This window comes from Citrus sinensis, chromosome 5 (assembly GCF_022201045.2).
Source record: "Citrus sinensis cultivar Valencia sweet orange chromosome 5, DVS_A1.0, whole genome shotgun sequence".
Taxonomy (NCBI): domain Eukaryota; kingdom Viridiplantae; phylum Streptophyta; class Magnoliopsida; order Sapindales; family Rutaceae; genus Citrus; species Citrus sinensis.
This window is the reverse complement of record NC_068560.1, coordinates 34,702,449-34,724,648: the sequence shown is the minus strand read 5'-3', so window position 1 is coordinate 34,724,648 and position 22,200 is coordinate 34,702,449. Positions and strand designations below refer to the sequence as shown.

Below are 22,200 nucleotides of genomic sequence, written 5' to 3'. Positions count from 1 at the left end.
TTTGCATACATTCTGGAATGCAGTCCATTAGATGAAAGTTGGTTTGCATATTCCTTACTTTTCTGCACTTGATACATTATAAATCCTACTTCTGCAGTTGAGGATTTGGACCTGAGTGCTGTGGAGTCATTAAGGAATGTTCCTTATCTGGCAATTGGTAAACATCTCTGTGGTCCTGCCACAGGTAATTTGCACGTTTTTAACTATGAAGCTTGTAGTAGAATGTTAAATGTAAATAACTATCAGTTGCACGAGATTGCTTCATTGACTGCATTCTGTTTTTCTAATTGAAAAACTTTTTTCTGCAGATTTGGCTCTAAGATGCTGTTTGATGGAACAATATACACAAGATAATGTTGAACACTGCAGCAGTAACAATTACATCAGAGGTCTTTCTATAGCAACATGTTGCCATCATCATTGCCAGTGGAAACACTATACAAGTAAAAATATTGCCTGCCTCACATAATTAATATACAACCAGTTACCAAAATTGCACAGATCGTTCAGTTCTAGGCTGACCGTGCTACTTTGGCCTTCCTACAGATAAAAAATATATGTTGAATCTAGGGATCACAAAGGAAGAATTTCATGCAATTTCTTGGTTTACCAGCTGGGCGGTAGATGCTGATCATGGTTTAGATCATCTCGATTTTACTGATAGCAGAATGCATTTAGAATCGATGTAACCTCTTTGAACTTATGTTTATTCAAATGGTGCTATCTTTGTTTGTTAATAATCTCAATGTTTTCCTATATAGAATAGAACTTTTTCTCACTCTCTTTACAGTTTATCATCTATTACACGGTTTTTACATGTCTGCAGTGAGAAAGAATTAGGTAGCGGGCTTCCAGTGGGAGTTGAAGACATCGTGAGGAATATGAAGGCAGTTGAAAGGGCAGTGTTGGGATTTATGTGCAAGCAGATCATTGATGCGGGTAGATTGATGTGGATGAAGGAACAAGGGTTAGAAGCCAAGCTCGTTAAGTATGTCCCTTCAAGCATCTCTCCTGAAAACCATTTGCTGATTGCCAAACTTGCCAGTCTTTGCTAAGGTGTCATGATTTCTCTTTATCTATTTTGTGTTTGAAGTTGTAAGATTTATTAAAATGCTAAATTGCGGCTGTAGTAACAGTTTTGCTGAATTATATTGTCATTGAAACTAATTGTGAACACTTACATTTACAAAAGAGCTGATGATTGAAAAATAAGAACTAGTTGTCCATTTTAGTGGAACTATTTAACATTGTGTTTTGTCAGTATATGCAATTTGCTTTTTGCAGATTACTCTTGGAATAAATAATTTTGGTATTTGCAGCAAGCTTCCCATTATTCGATGATGAAGGACAAGGCGCAATAGCCGGATATAAAAATTAACCCGGTGTCTTTGCCAGGTGTTTGTTGCTAAGCTTTGCATGTGATTACCAAACTTGGCCACTTGGCAGCGGTTATGAAGCAAAGCATAATGAAATGTTGATAAGTTACCTCTTATAAGAAGTTTATGCTTAGTATCCGGGTTTTATTTATTTTATCTAATGGGATCCTCCATGTACCCCTAAGAAGTTCAAAGTTTATGCGATATTATATATGCTCCATAATTTGATATTTTTAAATGTTTATTATCCATTATGAGCTTGGTGGGTTTTGTTTGTCTTGTTTCATCCCCAGTTTTGTGCCGCAACTGGTGCAGTCATATCCACAACAACAGTAGTCGAAGATAATGTTGCCTGTGAAAACTAAAATGAAGAGGAATGCGTGATATTGATTTTAGTTAGTTTCTGTTGTTACCCTGTAATTATGTCACAGAGCTCTTGTAGACTAGACGAGTCAAATAATTTTATCAATTTATGCAAAGATCCTCCCAAGCAACTTCCGGTTTTCTCCATGATTGGAAAATGATGATGAATTGTTCCATTAAAATGCTTTGCTCCGACTCATATTTCCTAACTGAGAGTCTCTGTTGTGGATCTCAATTCCCAACATAATGGGTTTTTTACTCTATAATCATAATCTAGGGCTCTTGTTCACCGGACGAGTAAAATAATTTTAACCATTTTTTTAAATAGTGAATGCTATGGTGGTGCTGCTTTAAAGCTGATCGGTCATTAAGATAGAAAGGGAACTTGACTATATATTGAATGAAAAATATGATACGATTGCAGCAGTAAGAATCATGATGCACAAGAAATAGAAATAGAATAGTTTCCTAATAAGGACATGTTCATTTTAATAAAGTGAAGAAATCATAAAAAAATAAAAAAAATACATATTTTAATATATAAAAAAACACAATCTTCAATGTGTGTGTATATTTTATTTTATCTTTTTAATACAACATAATATACAATTAGGTTTCACATGATGTACACACAAAGACTTCTATACCACAACTGACCTTTTTGGTGACTGTTTGTGTTTTCCAAGTGTGAATTTCTGTCTCCTCTTTAATAAAAAGCAAAGTAATGCTCCAATAACAATCAAAACAAAACAAACTTCCACGTGGAACCCCAAAAGAAACTCCAGCAGGACAAGTTTCGCCTTACTGTCACAGCTGCAGTCACAAATGCTTCGTGGTGTGTTATCCTCGAGTGCGCTATCTGGGTCAAGAATAAAATCTGCCGTAGCTGTTTCTTCCAACCAGATAGACGTGGACTTCGGTTTGTACCCGGGCATACTGGCCATAACTACAGCAGATTGTTTAAGCCCATATCAGGAATATTGGAATTGGAGAAAATATTTATTTGCTCTAATTCTACTAGCTGTCGGGAAAGTCATTATCGAAATGTTATCATTTGTGTTGTGATATGTATGAGCATTTCATACTTTTGCCATCAGTAAAAGATTTCTGTTTCAGGAGAAGAACTTCTAATCAGGACTTCTCAAATAACCTCCATCAGCCACTCTATTTTAGTCATTTGTACTTGAAAATTCCCATATGCGTAAAGACATTTAAAAAAAAAAAGAAAAAGAAAATCAATTCCTGAAAGGAAACTTTAGATACCTTCATATCTCTTGCCAGGTGTGAGCAGTCTGTAGTAATCAGCAAATGCTCTACCAGCATTAACCTGTTCAACAATTCCAAAAGTAACACCATTAATGCACATGTTAAGTGAAGAAAAGCTGAGACAACAGTTTTATATGTCGAACTAACTCGCCCAAGAGAATTTCAGAATCAATCATGTTAAAATCAAAGAGACAAGCACATGCACACAAGGAAATATAAACAATACGCATGCATGTAAGAATTATGAAGATACCGTATAATTTATTCCCTTGATAGTGATTGAGCCAGGCAATGGCCTTCCGCTGTCTGATGAAAAGATCCTCCCACGAACGCCAGTCTACAGATGTATAAAATCCAAATAGATATATGTCACATTCATTAAAATGTCAAAACACTTGATATGGCTTCTTTAAAAAATGAGATTATTGTCTTCCATGTATCCCATGGAATAAAGACCAGAACCATACTTTTAAGACAAGAATAAATGGTTAATTACAAGCAAGATTCTGTTGATGAAACAAATGTGATTATACATGGTAATTAATAATTGGAGGACCTACACTATAATTGCAAGAACAAAAATAAAAAACGGTATCACGGTACTCTACAGGAGAAGGAAAAAGAATAGGCAACTCAAATCCTACCTTCACAAGGCTTGCAACAAGATTAAGCATGCTCATTTTGTTGTATTCCCAGATTGTAGGAAGCTGCATGCAGATAAAGCAGGTTATATGACTAGATGACCCTTCTTATTTCGGTGTAAGCAACTAGATGAGTAAGAAAAACAGTGCAAAAGGAAAGTTACTCTGCTCATCCCAAATATCTATCCAAACCTATAAAACATAACCCACAAACAGTTAAGAAAAATCATATGGTGAAAGCAAAACAATCAAGCAATGATAGAATACTAACAGGTAAACAATATAAAACACCAACATATAACTGATGTCGAATAGAAATAATGACGAACCATGACAAACAATCATAAGTTTTGTGTGTTAAAATAAGGAAGTAAAAGTATCTTTGTGTATTTAATCAAAAAAAGTAAAATGCAGAAGAGGCATGTATCTCCTAAGATCTTAGTATGTCAAGGGGCATCATTTACGACAGCAGGAAGGTCACCAATATGTTGTCATTCTACTTGTTACAATCAAATACTATTAATGTTAATAGAACTGAAAGGGCCCCTAATGAAAAGACAAATCAAGCATTTTTCAATTCTAAATTCTGACCTTATCACACACATATGACAAGGAAAAGCGGACAATAGACTGTTTCATTATCTACTACATCTCTTCCCAAAGATATTACTGAAAGAAAAGGTTTTCCGGAATCAGAGAGTGTCTTTTGACTCTCCAGTGTAATTCTTCATCCAAGCTTAAATTTACCAGAAATTAGGAGAAGATGGTAAACACAGATATCCAACCTCTTCAGCACTAGGCCATTTGTCATCACTAATCTCCAATGTCAACTCAAAGCAGCCACCATATATATAATTCCAATCCTGCATGCCACCATATATTGGATACCTGCAGCAGGTTATGATTGAATGACTTCGAACAAACGAAAATGAATCCAAAAGCTAGAGAGAGAAAGAGAGAACTCGTAAATCTGACAAGTTTATTAGTTGAATGACTGGAAGAATGAATATTAAGTCTTTTACAAGTTTCACATCAATTTACTTCTCTAATATTATCTGGATAACTAAATTATTCTACACCATCATACCAAGAAGCTCCATTGATAATCCCTCCTTGAAATTCCGTGCTCAAAGACATGTTATAGTGTGAGCGACTATAAACACTAGCCAGGAACTGGAATGCTTCATCATCAGGACAACCATAATAATATCTCCTGAAATTGGTCCAAATTAAACCATCTTCAGCACAACTAGTTAAGAATAAGAGGTAAAACAAACTTCACCAAAAAGCATGAATAGAACTTCTTCTGAGTTAATTTAATACTATAGGTTATCCACCTCAAAAATTATTTTAAAAATTTATTAATAAAGAGATGCCAATAGGGATTTTGTATTCAATATACCAAAATGTAGATGCCGTCAATTGTTTGACAACACAGAGAGCATTGAAAGAGACAAATTCCTCGCTATTGTTAAAATGCGAGAATACTTAAATAGGTTAGAAACTGACAGAAGATCACATCATGGTGGCATCACTAATTACAAATTAGAAATGTATACTAATTAAGGATTAGAAGATGAAGTCTACTAGACATATCACTAAAATTGTAATTTGAAATTATTGCATCAGTTTGACTAAGCAATGGTAACCTAACCTACCGAAGATAAATAAACTCATGACTTTACAATAGACAGACAGTAAGAAAGACCTGCATGAAGTAAAGAGGCAACAAGGAAAATAAGGTAGGGGACAGAGCCATAAAGTTATTATTTGAAGAAGTGAGCCTTATAGGTAGAATAATCACCTTTTATCTTGAGTGCCATCCCATGGATAATTAGCAACGAGTGCACCCTGTAAACAACAAAAGCCATAATCAGGGACCATTCTCTCCAAATTTTATGCATAGTCTTCTTCAACCAAGAATACTTCTATAACTGAATATCTATTGACTCTCTTATTAGATAAATCAACATTCACGAGCCGTAAGGTGGACCTGTCAGACAGACAATCTCAACGTCCTTACCCATTTAATAGCTCCATTTGTATTGAATTCTGAACAACACTTGGCCAATGATATTCACAAAGAATCACTATCTTGCAAACTTGTGCTCCCATCATATGGAGTAATCAACTTGTGCACCCACCATCTTAGCAACACAGTTTCCTTTATGAGTTTAATGTTTCATAACTCTCCTATGGTTTCTAAGTCATTCTGTAATCTGCCTCTCCACATCACCTTCTACTTTTTTTTTTGCCCCCCCCCCCCCCCCCCAATGCAAGTAATTAAGAAGAAGAGACAAAGAACAAACGAAACTCAGAAGGTTTTCCTCATGCTTAAACTGGTTCTCTCACAAGTTACCAAAACAAATATCTGAATGCAGGTATTCTGCTCCAGAAATTTTCTTGGTGAACAAGTTTTGATTCTTAGCAGGTATTAGGGAATTAATACTGCTCAAAGGAATACGAAATAAGCATGGAGAGGAAACACAACACCATGTGTACCCTTAACCAAGTTTAGAGACTGAATAAGAGAAATTACCCCATGCAAACTGGCTGATGCTGTGAAATGTATTTGTCGCACCCAACTCATAATTGCTCTTGTTTCAGGTTGACATGCCTCCTCATCATTATTCATAGGAAAGAACTGTAACATGGTATTATTCAAATTTTTAAAGAGTAAACCATACAAATCCAGAAATCCCTTTTCACTATCAGACAAAAAAGAGAAAACCAAATAAATCTAGCAATAAAAATAGCTATGAAATGTCCAAATACTGTGGAAAACCAAATTTCCAAGAAATCACCTGGTCTGGAAAATCACGATTTAGATCAATATTGTTTGCATTACCACGTCTCTTGAGTGCATACCCATCAGGATTCATTGACGGAAGTATATGAAGGTGCATGTTTTCCACGATCAACCTAGCCTGTACAGACCAAAGAATATTCCAGGATAAGATAAGCATTTGGACACAAAATCTAGGAGTCTATGAAATAATCATTTGTGACTGTGGAACTACAAAGAAGTGGCTAGCAAGTAAATAACAGTTTAGAACAAGAAAGCAGTCAAATGTGGCACCCAAGCTGCAGATAAAGCACATGATAATTAAGATCCCGTGCAAAATAACAGCAGATAAAGCACATTATAATTTTCCATGTCAGTCAAGAAAAAGAAGAAGTAAAATCAAGTTAAGTTAAAAAGAATAAAGGCACACCAAAGAATCCTTCACATGGTTATCACATATCCAGTTTGCGAGAAGTATCAGAAGCTCACGACCAACAGGTTCATCCCCATGTACATTTCCAATGAACTGCAATATCAGCATATTAGTATCAAGTATCCAAAAATTAGATTACAAGAATTTCTCAAAACCAGCTGTCAGAAAAAAATAAATTATGATTATGAATGCTACAAAGTAGATAATATTGCGCAAAAAAGAACTTAAAACAACAGTATTCTCAAAATACATATTAAAAGACATTGTCCTCCTCATTGGATAATTTGTACGAGGCTTATTATGTAGTTTTCCTCATAAGACATCTTTACATCATAGTATTTTAACTTTAAGAACTTTAAAAAAAAAAGGGGGGGGGGGCAAGCAACAGTGAATAACTAAAGCATTGATAAAGTAAGAAAACAGAAAGAATTCACTAGCACTCCAAGCAGAAAATAAAACAGCAAGAATAATAAAACTAACAACCAAGAGAATTCAAAACCAAACTGTTCTTCCACCCAAACCAAGTTTATCACAAGCCTTTCATGTAAATGACATATTTCATTCACCTTGAATGCAGGTTCTGGCTCTTCCACCCCAGGCTTGTCCGAAATCTCAATCACCCACTACAGCAAATACATGAAGGGAAAAAATTACCAACTTAGACACAATTTTTGGCATTAAATATACAACTCTAAACAGCAGAAGGGTTTGTTATTACCAACGGAAATCCACTGACACTCTTTCCAATGCTAAACATCCAATCCAAAAACCCCTCAAAGAGAGAAATGAAGAACAAATTAATACCAATAATCACATGAAACATTCATTATCTCACAATCATACTCTTGAACTTTGAAGGCACAACAGCTATACTGTTTAATAAACACACGATTATACTTGGCAGCTAATTTACTAACCACGAAACCCACTTACACTCGAGAGTCAGTGATTGTGCTCCACATCCACCGTGAATTAAAACAACTCAATCACAAACATATATCCAAAATACATTAAAAAAATTAAAAAATAATACCTGTAAATCCTCGAAATGTTACTGCATCTTCGCCCGAACTCCTTCACAGCTTTCTCTAATTCAGCATTAGTCATATAGCTTTTAGCCTTATCAAAGCTGAGTCACCAACAACTTAATTAACAAAAAATAAAAATAAAAATTGATACACAAGCTGAAACTAATAGATAATTATAATTATTACAATTATTAATACCTAGTTTCTGAGGGATTGCCTTCAAATAAATGTCTCGTAGAACCTGAAAAATCAGAATTAATCAAAGATCAGTAGTTGTAAAATGGAAGTCAAATGAAGAGTAAAGAGAGAGGTCAACGACAGGTGAAAAAAAAAATATGAAACGTGATTAGCTCCCGCGTAATTCATTAGATCAAATGAAGAAGACGACCTGAAAACGAAGTGGAGAATAAACTACGCTCGGCTCCTCTCGTGAGAACAGAAGAGAAATTGAGATAAAGAACGAGAAGTGAGAAAATAAGCTTCATTTATATTTGTTTTATTGGATAATTTAAAAAAAATTATGAAAAAAATGAAAGCTTTTTATGAGTTTCAGGTGAGCTTTTCCGTTAAGTCCTTGTGTCTGTGATTTTCATCTTAGTTGATTTAGCGGACATGCCGATCTTGAGAGGGAAAATTTGTTGGGTGCTCCTGGAGCATTTAATATGTGTATGCTTCAATCATTGTTGAATATAATCATGGTTAGTGAGGAAGAGACGAAGACGCGATCGCACGTGGGAAGCACGTGATTCGATTAAGGGAACCCCCTTTTTAGCCCAATTTCTATATCTGGCGATGCTAAAATCACCGTACCAACATTCCGAATACATCCCTTGTTCTTTTTAATTTTTGATCACCTACAATTGTACATCGTTTCATAGGTGTTTCTAAGACCGCGCACTGGTATTCTATATACATCCCTCTTTTGTCTTTCTGAATAAGGGACGTCATTTGTCTTTTCGATTCAATCATTCTACCCAACGAGAAGCCATCAATCAACGTGCTTTATTGTCCTTCAATTAATTTATATGTATAACAACAGATGCTGAGTCTTTCACTTTTATTTTTTATTTTACTCTGAAGGACAAAACTTTTGTATTTGATCACGTTTGGCATCCTGAATTAGATTTGATTGGGTATTGAGATTAGATTAGATTAGGTTAGATTATATGTAGTGATGTCATATATTTGGTGCAATTTTAGATTAGATTAGATTATATTATATTTAAATGAAGTTAAATAGTATTTAAGTTAAAACTAATTTTAGATTCAAATTTTAACTTAAATATTATTGAACTTTATTTAAATCTAATCAAATATTGTTCAAAATATAAGTCAGCACCAAATATAATCCAACTTAATATAATTCAATTTTGTCAAACGTAATGATATTTTGTCTCAAAAATTAGTTTAATCCTACACTTAATCGTAAGTCTGAAATATAGCCTGAGGAGTGAGAGTTTTGAGATTGGGAGCGTGGAGTGGGATATAGAATATGTTGTTTACTTACATTAGAACGGGAGTATGTAATTGAAATCAAAATCTAATTTATGTGTTTACATTGTTTTAGATTGGGAGTAAATGGTTTCCAATTATAATTTTACTCTTATTTAAAGAATTGTAGTTGTTAATTACAAAATTAATAAAAAATATATTTGAAAAATAAATTATTTACTTTATTATATCTATAAATTAATAATAATCATTAATATTCTTAATTATGTAAATCACAATTTTTTATTAATTTATTTTAATTATGTGAATAAAAAATTATTGATAAGAGCAACACAAATGAAACATTATTATTGATAATATAGTGCAAAATTAAGTTTAATATTATTATTTTTAATAAATGTAATTTATACAATAATATAATATTATTATTTAAATAAATATGATGTTAGTATTGTTATTATATTTTATTAAATATAATTATGTTATATTAAATAAAATAAGAATAAAAAAAGAAGGGGAGAGTAGGAAAAAAAAGAATGGGCCCTACAGAATGAGATTCCTCCTCTTCTCTTACAAATTGTAAGTAAACATTAAAATGAGATAAATCTACATTTCTCACCCACACTCTAATAAATAAACATAATATGGAGAAACCGTTATGCAAATATTGATTTGGGAAAAGTGTTGGTGGAGTTGCAAACTTTAATATTTATAAACTCTTTTAACCAATTTATGCGCTTGTCAAGTCAACTAGTGCTTCTTTTTTTCTTTTTTTTTCCCGTTAAGACAACCGCAAAATAATCATTTGAATTACTGGACCACGTACAGACGGAAAATGGTTAATTCCTTTTGACGACAAAACATGCCAAGACAATTAAGGTAACCAATCCTAAGTATGTGTTTCAACTTTTTCTTGACAAGGATACATACGTTCACTGATATTTTAAATAAGGATATGTTAACTAAAATTGGAATCATTATTTATCAAGTACAACGAGGAATCTAACAACAATTTAATGAAAGATTAATTCACGCGAGGCTGAGCATCAAAAATTTTGAAAAAACAGACCTGATAATATATATGGGATTTATTCAGGATATAATTTGTGGTAAGTTAAAAGATGAAAAAAAAAAAAAGTATGTTTTCATACACTATATTAGTGTGTATCTTTTTCAGTAATAATATGATATAGGCCATTTAAGAAAGTGAGGAGTTTCCTAATTGTAAAAATACTATATTCAAATAGGTGCAACTAAAAATAATGTACATTATATTTTAAAATTATTTTCAGGATGACTGTTTATAAATTGGGATTTAATAAGAGTATTTTAGAGGGAATCGAGTGGCTGTAATAATATGATGTAGGCCATTTAAGAACACGCCTGTATCTCACATTTGCTCAATACCAATGTCCAAACACACCTTAATCTCACTTATTTTATCCTTTTTTTAACGACAACTGCAACAAGCAATCAACAACGATTCTAACTGGCCGTCATTGAGAAGAGTCCTGATCCTCACTTTGAAAAAAATTATATTTTGTAAAAGGTGTATGTTATTAATAATAAATAAATCAACCATGTTTCTAAATGGATTTTCTAACCTTTTTCAGTTCCCAAACTTCAAAAACAGAAATAAAACATCCAATGTGTATACGGTATACTACATTAGTTGTAATATAAAAGTTTTAATTCTGTCTTTATAGATGTAATAACACACATTAAATCAATAGGGGTTGTAAATTTTTTATTTAACTAAAAAAATCAATCATGAATTTAAATTTTTAAAACCTACAATTAACTGAATTTGGAAATAAGACTAAAAGATATTTTCAAAATTTTCAGTGGTTGAAATAGTTTAATTCAATCGGTTACTTACTGTAACGGATATCTTAGTTCCGCCTATAACAATCTGAATTTGTACTATGTATTTGGGTGATTTACAAAGAAGAATTTTTTTGTGATCTATAAATTAGTACTTTTTTCTATAAAAAAGAAATGATAGTAAAAATAGTGGGTTACTAGTGTGATTCCTACCGATTAGCGTATTTTTGTTATGCTTTTCTATTATTTATTAATAAAAAATAATAAAATCAATTATTTTATTTTATTTTTAAGTATTTAGGAGCAATGATATTTAGATAGAAAAATATGACTAAGCAAACTGATGCAATAATTTCAAATTACAATTATAATATCATTATTGCATCAGTTTGACTAAGCAAGGCCTAAGCAATGGTAACCTAACCTACCGAAGATAAATAAACTCATGACTTTACGATAGACAGACAGTAAGAAAGACCTGCATGAAGTAAAGAGGCAACAAGGAAAATAAGGTAGGGGACAGAACCATAAAGTTATTATTTGAAGAAGTGAGCCTTATAGGTAGAATAATCACCTTTTATCTTGAGTGCCATCCCATGGATAATTAGCAACGAGTGCACCCTGTAAACAACAAAAGCCATAATCAGGGACCATTCTCTCCAAATTTTATGCATAGTCTTCTTCAACCAAGAATACTTCTATGTCTAGTAGACTTCATCTTCTAATCCTTAATGAGTATACATTTCTAATTTGTAATTAGTGATGCCACCATGATGTGATCTTCTGTCAGTTTCTAACCTATTTAAGTATTCTCGCATTTTTACAATAGTGAGGAATTTGTCTCTTTCAATGCTCTCTGTGTTGTCAAAGTAAACAAATATTCAAAGTAAACAAATATCCCCCTTTTATTTTGAACGTTTCGTTTACTTTCTCAATTTTGGAAAAACATGATTGAGAAAGTAAACGAAAAGTTCAAAATTGCGTTTAATTCCAAAATTGCTTTTAATTGATCAACTAGATTTCTCTTTTACTTTCTCAATCATGTTTTTCCAAAGAGAAAGTAAAAGAGAAATCCCATTTAATTCCAAAATTGCTTTTTGGCACTTTATCCGCCATAGGTCAGCAGCCATACAAACTAGTTGATCATACTCCCTCATTTGAGTCTCTATAAATACGTGAATCGTGATAAGCCATGCACTCCGCTTGCAGAGAACTCTCTCTAGTCTCTAATATCTACACAGTTAAGTGTGAATTAATATCTAGTTCAAGAAAGATGCAGGTGTACCCAAAGACGATCACTGCTAGTGATGCCGGTGACAGACTTAATGTTTCGAGCAAACGTCTTGATGACGGTTTTTTTGAATTTCCAGATGGTGAGCGCTCTCTAGAAGTCGTGGCATTTGATGCCAAGGGTGAACTTGGGCCACGGACATTTCGTTTGAGAATCCGTGCGAAAGGACCTTACAGAAAACCTGTGATCTCCGGTGATTGGCTGAATTTTGTTCGGGAGAAGAATGTGCAAGTCGGTGATACGGTTGTGTTTTTTAAGGAATATTATTATGATCAAGCTACTGGGACAGAAATGATGAGGTACAAGATTGGAGTGAAGATAGAAGAAATTGAACTTTTCGGTAAATTGCATGCAGTAGTGCGTTGAAAAATTTACATGCATGCTGATATGCCCGTACGTGGGCCTGGTTTGTTTACATAATTTTATTTCTTTTTGTGAGTGCTTTTATTTTTCGTTGGTTAGTTGAATATTACCAGGAATAATCCGTTTGAACTTTCATTCTAATGATATTCTGATGATATCAATAAATGCTACATCTTTGGTTTGTTTTATGATTGATTTATTTTCGCTCCCGTACTTTTTTTATTTTTTGGAAAAAAAGAAAAAGAGTGTATTGCTTTGGAGCATGTATTTTTTATTTGCTTGATGTTAATTTAGCCTATAATCTCCAGTACTTCCATATAGTTTTAACATTAATTCTGTCGCCATTTAAAAAAAAAAATCATGTTGGATAAATATCAGTACTCTCATTAATAAAATGAACAGCTCATGCTATAAATTTTATGTTCTAATATTAAAATATAAAGGACTTCTCGTGGTGCGGTTGACATTTTTCCCTTATTATATATCAACCTCATACAACCTTATATATCAACCTTTTTTCCTTTTTATATATCAAACTTATACAAGGCACGTGCGGTTAAAAAGATCGTTGGAAATTTTACAACCGTTGTAATTATTTGGAAAAAAAAAACAATAATAGAAAAAGAAGCCTCCAAACATTGAATTATTAGATATTTTTAGTGTTGCTAAAATAGTATATATGAACTTGTCGTACGTGCAATTAAATGGGAAGTATCAAATCATGAGATTAAAGAATGGAAATAATTGAAATCAAAGGAGACTAATAATAAGGAATAAGAAAATATAGGACAAGCTTGGGGGGAGCTTTGCTTTTGTATCCAATTCTTATCACTGAATGTTGTGATTATTATTTACAAATGGGATGCTATATACAGCAGGCTGTATTTGAGCAGCTTTAAGCGGTGGAAGGATTTGCTATTAGCATTACACTTTCTAATTTTTGTTGTGTGAAATACACTACTCATCAAGAAAAGTATTTTTAAAAAATTTTAATTTTTAATTTTTTTACTATTTGATGTGTGTGTGTGTGGGCATGTGCTACAACTCAATCTTAAGAGGTGAACAGACATGATGGCATAATAAAAAGAAGTTTATAATGGTCCCCCCTTCATTTAATTAAAATTTTGAGAAAAAAGAAAAAGCAATCATCAGAAGTCAGCATTGCTATAACATCTGTGCTGATTTAGTCAAAGCTTCTAGGACTAAAACCATGTCATTTACGGTATCTTAAACCATGTAATTTATAATTTTCATTTTCTTTTACCTTGCATTCGCCGTCCCCACCATCTCAAATTAAAAGCATGCGTATTATATATATATATATATATATCCCCTTAACCTCTTGCTTCCATTCCATTGCAATAGCAAGCGGCCGAAATCACTTATTCCATGTTTAATCAGCATTGCAAATTGCAACAACATTCTTCATGTATTTAATCAAAAACAAAAAATGCAGAATAGGTAAGTATGTCCTTAGATCTTATTATGTCCAAGAGAATTTATGACAGCAGGAAGGGCACTAATATATTGTCATTCTAATTCTTACAATCAAATAGAATGTTAAGATAATCGCAAGGGCCCCTAATGAAAAGACAAATCAAGTAAATTCTGATCTTATCACACAAATACGACAATGACAAGCTGATTGTTTCATTATCTACTACGTCTCTGCCCAAAGATATTACTGAAAGAAAAAGGTTTTCTGGGAATCAGACAGAGTCTTTTGACACTCCAGTGCAATTCTTCATCCAAGCTTAAATTTACTGGATATTAGGAGAAGATGGTAAAAACAGATTTCTCACCTCATCAGTGCTAGGCCATTTGTCCTCACTAATCTCCAAGGTCAACTCAAAACAGCCACCATATATATAATTCCAATCTTGCAAGCCATCATATATCAGATACCTGCAGCAGGTTATGCTTGAGTCAACCACCAGACTTTCAAACAAATGAAATTGAATCCAAGAGAGAGAGAGAGAAAGAGAGAACTCGTAAATCTGACTAGTTTGTCAGTTAAATGACTAGAAGAATGAATATTAAGTCTTTAACAAGTTTCACATCAATTCCCTTCTCTAATATTATATGGATAACTAAATTATTCTACACTGTCATACCAAGAGCTCCATTGATAATGCCTCCTTGAAATTCCGTGCTCAAAGACATGTTATAGTGAGAGCAACTGTATACACTAGCCAGGAACCCGAATGCTTCATCATCAGGACAACCATAATAATATCTCCTGAAATTGGTCCAAATTAAACTTTCTTCAGCAAAAATAGTTAAGAATAAGAGGTAATACAAACTTCACTGAAATGCTCAAATAGAACTTCTTCTGAGTTGATTTAATACTATAGGTTATCCACCTCAAAAATTGATTTAACAGTTCATTAATAAAGAGATGCAAATAGGGATTGTATTCAATATACCAAAACGTTGAGAAGCTAGAACCAATGATTAGGTGCCATTAATTGTTTGACGATACAGAGAGGATCTAAAGAACCAAATTTCCTCATTATTGAAAAAATAAGAAAATACTTAATTGTTTGAATTAGGGGTGGGCAGAACTGAACCAGATCAAAAAAATTACCAGTTTAGTTTTCGGTTCTAAATTTTAAATCCAAAAACTGAACCTAAAAAACAAATAAATTATTTTTTAAATTTATTGACAGGTGAAAAAACATTATTATTATTATTACATGTGCACACACCATAACATATACATACATAGATACACATACATACATACGTACATACATATCTATATATATATATAAAACCATAATTCCCCATCACCGAACACCATTACCCCAAATCTCCCCAGTCGGGTCTGCAACTATGCTTCCCGTTCGCCGCTTCTTCATGAATGCATCATCCACCTTTCAACTTTTGCAAATTTTATTTTTTACTTGTTTTTCTTTGCTTTTTTTTTTTTAGTTTGTATTGTTGTACTGGTGAGAAAAAAAAATTATTATGTGCTTTCTTTTTTTAAATTTTATTATGTTTAGATTTTATTTTGAATTAATAATTTAATAATATTCTTTGGTATCTAATTTTTATTGTTTTTGATCTACTATAACAAAGATCACGGACAAAATATGATGAAATATGCAAAGAATAAAATTTTTGCAGCAATTTTTTTAATTTTTAATAAGGTCTAGAACCAAAAAACCAAACCGGAACTGAATCCGACATTTCTGGTCTGGTAACGGTTCGGTGTTTTCATTTTTTCCCGGTAGAATCAATATCGATCCGAACCAAAAATTTCGGTTTGTAACGAATACCAATCTGAACTGACCCAATGCCCAACCCTAAAGATCATATTATGAGCAAAAGTTAGGTTAACTGTAGACCTACAGTATCAACCACATGGACAAGCAAACAATCATAAGAATAGAATGGAATGACCGGAAACCACATCATGGTGCACCATCAGTAATTACAAATTAGAAATGTATACTAAATAAGGAATAGAAGATCAGGTTAAATAGCCATATCACTAAAATTAGCACAGTATTTTGAAATAATTGCATGAGTTTGACTAAGCAATGGTAACCTAACCTACCGTAGATAAATAAACTCATGACTTTGTGATAGACAAACAGTAACGAAGTACTGCATGAAGTAAACAAGAAAAAAGGAAAATAAGGTAGAACACAGAACGATTCAAGTTATAAGTCAAAAGACTGAGCCTTAAATGTAAATAATCACCTTTTATCTTGAGTGCCATGCCATGGATAATTTGCAACAAGTGCACATTGTAAACAACAAAAGCCACAATCAGGGACCGTTGTCTCCAAATTTTATGCATAGTCTTCTGAACCAACACTTCTATAACCAAATAGACAAATCAACATTCATGAGAGGTAATGTGAGCCTGTCAGATAGACAATGTCAAAGTCCATACCCATTTAATAGCTTCACTCATAATGAAACAACAATTTGCCAATGATATTCACTAAGAATTACTAACTTCCAGACTTGTGGTGCATCTCAGTCATCCATCATATGGAACAATCAACTTGTGCACCCACCATCTTAGCAACACAGTTTCCTTTATGAGTTTGTTGTTTCTTAACTCTCCTATGGTTTCTAAGTCATTCTATACTCTATTCCTCCTAGGCACTACCCCCCTCTCTTATATTTAAGTAATTAAGAAAAAGAAGAAGAGCCAAAGAACAAAGGAAACTGAGCAAGTATTCCTCATGCTTCAACTGGTTCTCTTGCAAGTTACAAAACAAATATCAGAATGCAGGTACTTCACTCCGGAAATTGTTTTCTGTGAACAGGCTTTTGATTATAGCAGGTATTAGGGAATTAACACTGCTCAAAGGAACAAGAATAAGCATCAAGCATGGATAGAATAGAACCAGTAACACCATGTCTACCTTTTTACTCAGTTTAGAGACTGAATAGGAAAAATTATCCCATTCGAACTGGCTGATGCTGTGAAAGGTATCTGTCGCACTCAACTCATAATTGCTCTTGTTTCAGGTTGACACGCCACCTCACCATTATTCATAGGAAAGAACTGTAGCATAATATTAGTCAAATTTCTTTGTATCATTAAATTAAAAGAGTAAACCATACAAACCCAGAGACCCCTTTTCAATATCAGACAAAAAAGAGAAAACCAAATAAATCTAGCAATATAGTTAGTTGTGAAATCTGAAATGTCCCCCTACTAGGTGAAATGAACTCTATCATCTGAGCAGAGTCTTGATTGAAATGTCCCCCTACTACAATTTTTCTTTTTCATTTATTTTTATTTTTTAAGAAGCAAGAAAAAAAATTTTACTAAAATTATATTAAAGAGCCATCATATAACATTTTAGTTTCCGGAATCAGATGAACACTTGAAGTGCAAGATATTTCAACTTTGGGTATATAGTACTTGAAATTTTTTTAAAGTACACCTTGTAATCCTGAACAGCAGAAGAATTCTTCAAGGTTTGATAAAATCATTTAAGAATGAAAGAAAAAAACTTTAAGTGGACTTGTTCCTATTTTCTCTCAATTTAGGATATGACTCAATTTGGAAAGAGCCCACTTTCTCGTATTTCTGTGAGTTGGTTCATAGTTGTCATTTGTTAATGAAGTTATAAGAAACTAAAGGGACCCTACTATTTAATGTGTGAATTCTTGCTCAGAAGAGTCTAATCACTTATGAAGTACAATTTTAAGGTTCAATTTGGTTTTCATGAAAAAAGATGTAAGAAAACCAAAGTTGCAAGAAATCACCTGGTATGGAAAATCACGATTTAGAACAGTATTGTTTTCATTACCACGCCTCTTGAGTGCATACCCATCAGGATTCATTGACGGAAATATATGAAGGTGCATGTTTTCCGCGATCAACCTCACCTAGAGAGACCAAAGAATAATCCAGACTAAGATAAGCATTTGGACAACACAAAATCTAGAGTCTATGAAATATTCATTTATACTTGTGCAAGTAAACAACAGTTTCAAAACAAGAAAGCAGTCAAATATGGCAACACGTTTGCAGCCAAGCTCCAGATAAAGCATATTATAATTTTCAAATCAGTCAAGGAAAAGAAGAAATTAAATCAAAGTTGAACAAAAAAGGAGTAGAGGAATACCAAGGGATCCTTCATATGGTTATTACAAATCCAGTTTGCAAGAAGTATCAGAAGCTCACGACCAACAGGTTCATCCCCATGTACATTTCCAATGAACTGCAATATCATCATATTAGTATCAAGTATCCCAAAATTAGAATACAAGAATTTCTCGAAAACAGCTGTCAGAAAAAATATATTATGATCATAAACGCTGTAAAGAAGATAACATTGCGGCAAAAATAAACTAAAACAACAGTCCGCACAGAATGCATATAATAAAAGACATTGTCCTCATAATTGGATAATTTGTACCATGGTTATTATGTAGTTTTCCGCTTAGGACATCTTTAGATCATATTATTTTAAGGAAAAAGGGGGGAAAACAACAACAGTGAATAACTAACGTGGGAATACCTTCTTTGAAGAAAACAGAAAGAATTCACGGGCACTCCAAACAGGAAGTAAAACAGCAAGAATGATAAAACTAACAACCAAGAGAATTCAAAACCAAACTGTAGCTTCCAGTCAAACCAAGTTTCACACAAGCCTTTCATGCAAATGACATATTCATTCACCTTGAATGGAGGTTCTGGCTCTTCCACCCCGGGCTTGTCTAAAATCTCAATCACCCACTACAGCAAATACACGAGGGGAAAAAAATTACCAACTTAGACAGAATTTTTGGCATTAAATTTACAACTCTAAACAAAAGGAGACTTTGCTATTACCAAAGGAAATCCACTGACACTCTTTCCAATGCTAAACATCCAATCCAAAACCCCCTCAAAGAGAGAAATGAAGAGCAAATTAACACCAATAACCACATGAAACATTCATTATATCACAATCATACTTTTTACTTAATAAAGGCTATGTTCCAGATTCCTGCACGTCTGCTTAATTTTAAAAGCACAAGAGCTATATTGTTTAATAAACACACAATTATACTTGGCCGCTAATTTACTAACTACAAAACCCACTTGCACTCGAGAGTCGGTGATTTTGCTCCACATCCACCGTGAATTAAAATTAACAACAACTCGATCACAAACACATATCTAAAATACATTAAAAAAATAATACCAGCAAATCCTAGAAATGTTACTGCATCTTTGCCGGAACTCCTTCACAGCTTTCTCTAATTCAGCATTAGTCACGTGGCCTTTAGCCTTATCAAAGCTGTGTCACCAACAACTTAATTAATAAAAAATAAAAATAAAATTTGATAAATAAGCTGAAATTAATAGATAATTATAATTATTACAATTATTAATACCTAGTTTCCGAGGGATTGCCTTCAAATAAATGTCCCGTAGAACCTAGAAATCAGAATTAACCAAAGATCAGTAGTTGTAAAGTAGAAGTCAAATGAAGAGTAAAGAAAGGTCAACGATAGGTGAAAAAAGCCAAAAAAAAATGAAACGTGATTAGCTCCTGCGTAATTTATTAGATCCAATGAAGAAGATGACCTGAAAACGAAGTGGAGAGCAAACTTCGCTCGGGTCCTCTCGCGAGAACAGAAGAGAAATTGAGATTAAAAAAAAAAAAGAGAAGTGAGAAAATAAGCTTCATTTATATTTGTTTTATTGGATAATTTTTAAAAATTCTTTTATTAAAAAAAATGAAAGCTTTTTATGTGTTTCGAGTGAGCTTTTCCGTTAAGTCCTTGTGTCTGTGATTTTCATCTTAGTTGATTTTAGAAGACTTGTCCGAGCATGAGAGGGAAAATTTGTTGGGTGCTCCTGGAGCATTCAATATATATGTGTATGCTTCAATCATTGTTGACTATAATTCTATTAGGCAGTGTTTATTTTTTAGAGTGCGAGTGTGGAGTGTGAATTCCTCCCATTTTAATATTTAGTTACCTTAAAAAATGAAGAGTGGGATTCTTATTTTGTGGGTCTCATTTAATTAGAGTGAGGAGTGGGATTCCCCCTCACATGGAGGAGGTGGGAGCGGGAATCCACTCCCTCTCTTCCTTTTTTATCCTCATAATTAAAATAAATAATATCATATTTATTAAAAATAATAATTATAACATATTTATTTTATTAAATTTAATAAAATAAAAATAAATAAATATTAATTATTTATTTAATTAATAATAATAAATATTTTATTCTAAAAAAATATTAATTTTATACTATATTATCAATAATAATGTTTCATTTGTGTTGCTATTATTAATAATTTTTATTCACATAATTTAAATTAAAATTAATAAAAAATTATGATTTACATAATTAAGAATATTATTAATTATTATTAATTTATAAATATAATAAAATATTTATTTTATTTTCCAAATACATTTTTTATTAATTTTTTAATTATAAATTATAATTCTTTACATAAGGATAAAATTATAATTTAAAACAATTTACTCTCAATCCAAGATAAAATAAATAAATAATTGGGATTCTGATTGATAATCCATACTTTTATTTAGTCTAAGTAACTCCCACTCCCACTCTCACTCCCACTCTCACTCCACACTCCTAATATTCTCATTCCTCAGAATTCTCGCTTCAATCAAAAACGTAAACGCAATATTAATTCATGATTAGCGAGAAAGAGACGAAGAAGCGATCTCGCACTGGATAGCACGTGATTCAATGTTGGCCCTCCTTCTAGCCCAATTTCTATATCTGGCGATGCTAAAATCACCGTGTAATGTTCCAAATACATCCCTCCTTCTTTTTATTTATTTATTTTTTTTGAAAGGATCCTTCTTTTTATTTTTTTATCAGCCACAACTGTGCATAATTTCATGGGTGTTTCTAAGACTACTCGCTGGTTTTCTACATGAGTAATGATACAGTCACAAACTCTTGTACAAATTTATTTTGTACAAACTGATGTGGCATGATAAGATTGGTTGAATGAAAATATAAATTAATAAAACAAATCATGTGGTTCAAGTGATATTTAATTCAACCAATTTTATCATGTCACATCAATTAATATAAAATAAATTTATACAAAAATTTATGACTGTATCATTACGCTTTCTACATCCACCCCTCTTCTATCTTTCTGGATAAGGGACGTCATTTGTCTTTTCGATTCAATCATTCTACCAAACGAGAAGCCATCAATCAACGTGCTTTATTCTACGTTAATTAATTTATTCATTATAGCCTCATGAAAGGCGATGCTTTAATCAAATCCCAATTCCTATCTCATCCTTCACCTCCACCTTTCACCTAATGATGGACAAGCCATAACTTAATTTGGTAAGATTCGGATCAGATATATGTTTTCTTTCTTAAAAATCGGAATCAAGAGGAAATGACACTGATGCTTTAGTTTTAAACACAAAAAAATTGACCTATTAACAATCCTAACCCTACTAATCAAGATCAAACTCCCATGTATTCATGAATGAGTTCGAATGATAAATTAGTTATTATGATCCAATCCAATTCAATTTTTAACATCTTTAGTACATTTATATTAGTAGAGTGATAGTATCAAACATGAAACAATAAATCTTTTACCAATCTCATATCTCATATCATTAACTCCATCCAATATTAAAATAGTGGATTTGTCACTAAAATTTGTCTTAGTGGCGAGCAGCAACTCTTCACCTGATGACTGAAGTTGAGATTTTTTAAGTAGCTTTTATTTATGTCATGCAAGTAATTTTTTTCTTTTCCTTGAGAGGTCTTGACAGAAATTTCTGATGCAATTACTAAGTTTATACCATACTAATCTAGTATTAAAAGAAAAAAAATTGTATGTATTGTTATTTTTACATATAACTTTCATCTCAATACAAATATACAATGGT

General features: G+C 32.5%; 2 protein-coding genes across 18 annotated transcripts in view; one reads left to right on the top strand and one right to left on the bottom strand.

Annotated features, from left to right (window-relative positions):
* Positions 1–22,200, top strand: part of LOC102630836 (uncharacterized) — a 32,606-nt gene that overhangs the window by 2,033 nt on the left and 8,373 nt on the right. For 2 of the 6 annotated variants that reach the window (XM_015528887.3, XM_006473059.4), the window contains exons 7-11: positions 98–184; positions 309–443; positions 547–685; positions 827–1,056; positions 1,320–1,627. In XM_015528887.3, the coding sequence (XP_015384373.2) occupies positions 98–184; positions 309–443; positions 547–685; positions 827–1,055 (590 nt within the window). In that variant the 3' untranslated portion in view covers position 1,056; positions 1,320–1,627. Of the gene's footprint in view, positions 1–97; positions 185–308; positions 444–546; positions 686–826; positions 1,057–1,261; positions 1,628–22,200 lie in introns of those variants that run through there. The other 4 variants (XM_052440721.1, XM_052440720.1, XM_015528888.3 and 1 more) reach the window with 3 other exon arrangements.
* The window catches only part of LOC102628512 (carboxypeptidase SOL1), a 35,181-nt gene continuing 15,276 nt past the window's right edge, over positions 2,296–22,200 (bottom strand). Inside the window, exons 1-15 of one of the 12 annotated variants that reach the window (XM_052440709.1) lie at positions 19,874–20,109; positions 19,681–19,723; positions 19,488–19,583; positions 19,133–19,163; positions 18,980–19,036; positions 6,862–6,957; positions 6,451–6,573; positions 6,186–6,290; positions 5,451–5,497; positions 4,734–4,859; positions 4,432–4,534; positions 3,650–3,712; positions 3,259–3,342; positions 3,003–3,066; positions 2,296–2,685 (exon numbers count right to left, since the gene is read on the bottom strand). In XM_052440709.1, coding sequence (XP_052296669.1) covers positions 2,381–2,685; positions 3,003–3,066; positions 3,259–3,342; positions 3,650–3,712; positions 4,432–4,534; positions 4,734–4,859; positions 5,451–5,497; positions 6,186–6,290; positions 6,451–6,573; positions 6,862–6,957; positions 18,980–19,036; positions 19,133–19,163; positions 19,488–19,583; positions 19,681–19,723; positions 19,874–19,976 — 1,446 coding nt within the window. In that variant the 5' untranslated portion in view covers positions 19,977–20,109 and the 3' untranslated portion in view covers positions 2,296–2,380. Of the gene's footprint in view, positions 2,686–3,002; positions 3,067–3,258; positions 3,343–3,649; positions 3,713–4,431; positions 4,535–4,733; positions 4,860–5,450; positions 5,498–6,185; positions 6,291–6,450; positions 6,574–6,861; positions 6,958–7,430; positions 7,488–7,582; positions 7,637–7,897; positions 8,006–8,090; positions 8,144–8,280; positions 8,563–18,060; positions 18,184–18,422; positions 18,535–18,979; positions 19,037–19,132; positions 19,187–19,487; positions 19,584–19,680; positions 19,724–19,873; positions 20,111–22,200 lie in introns of those variants that run through there. The other 11 variants (XM_052440708.1, XM_052440707.1, XM_052440710.1 and 8 more) reach the window with 11 other exon arrangements.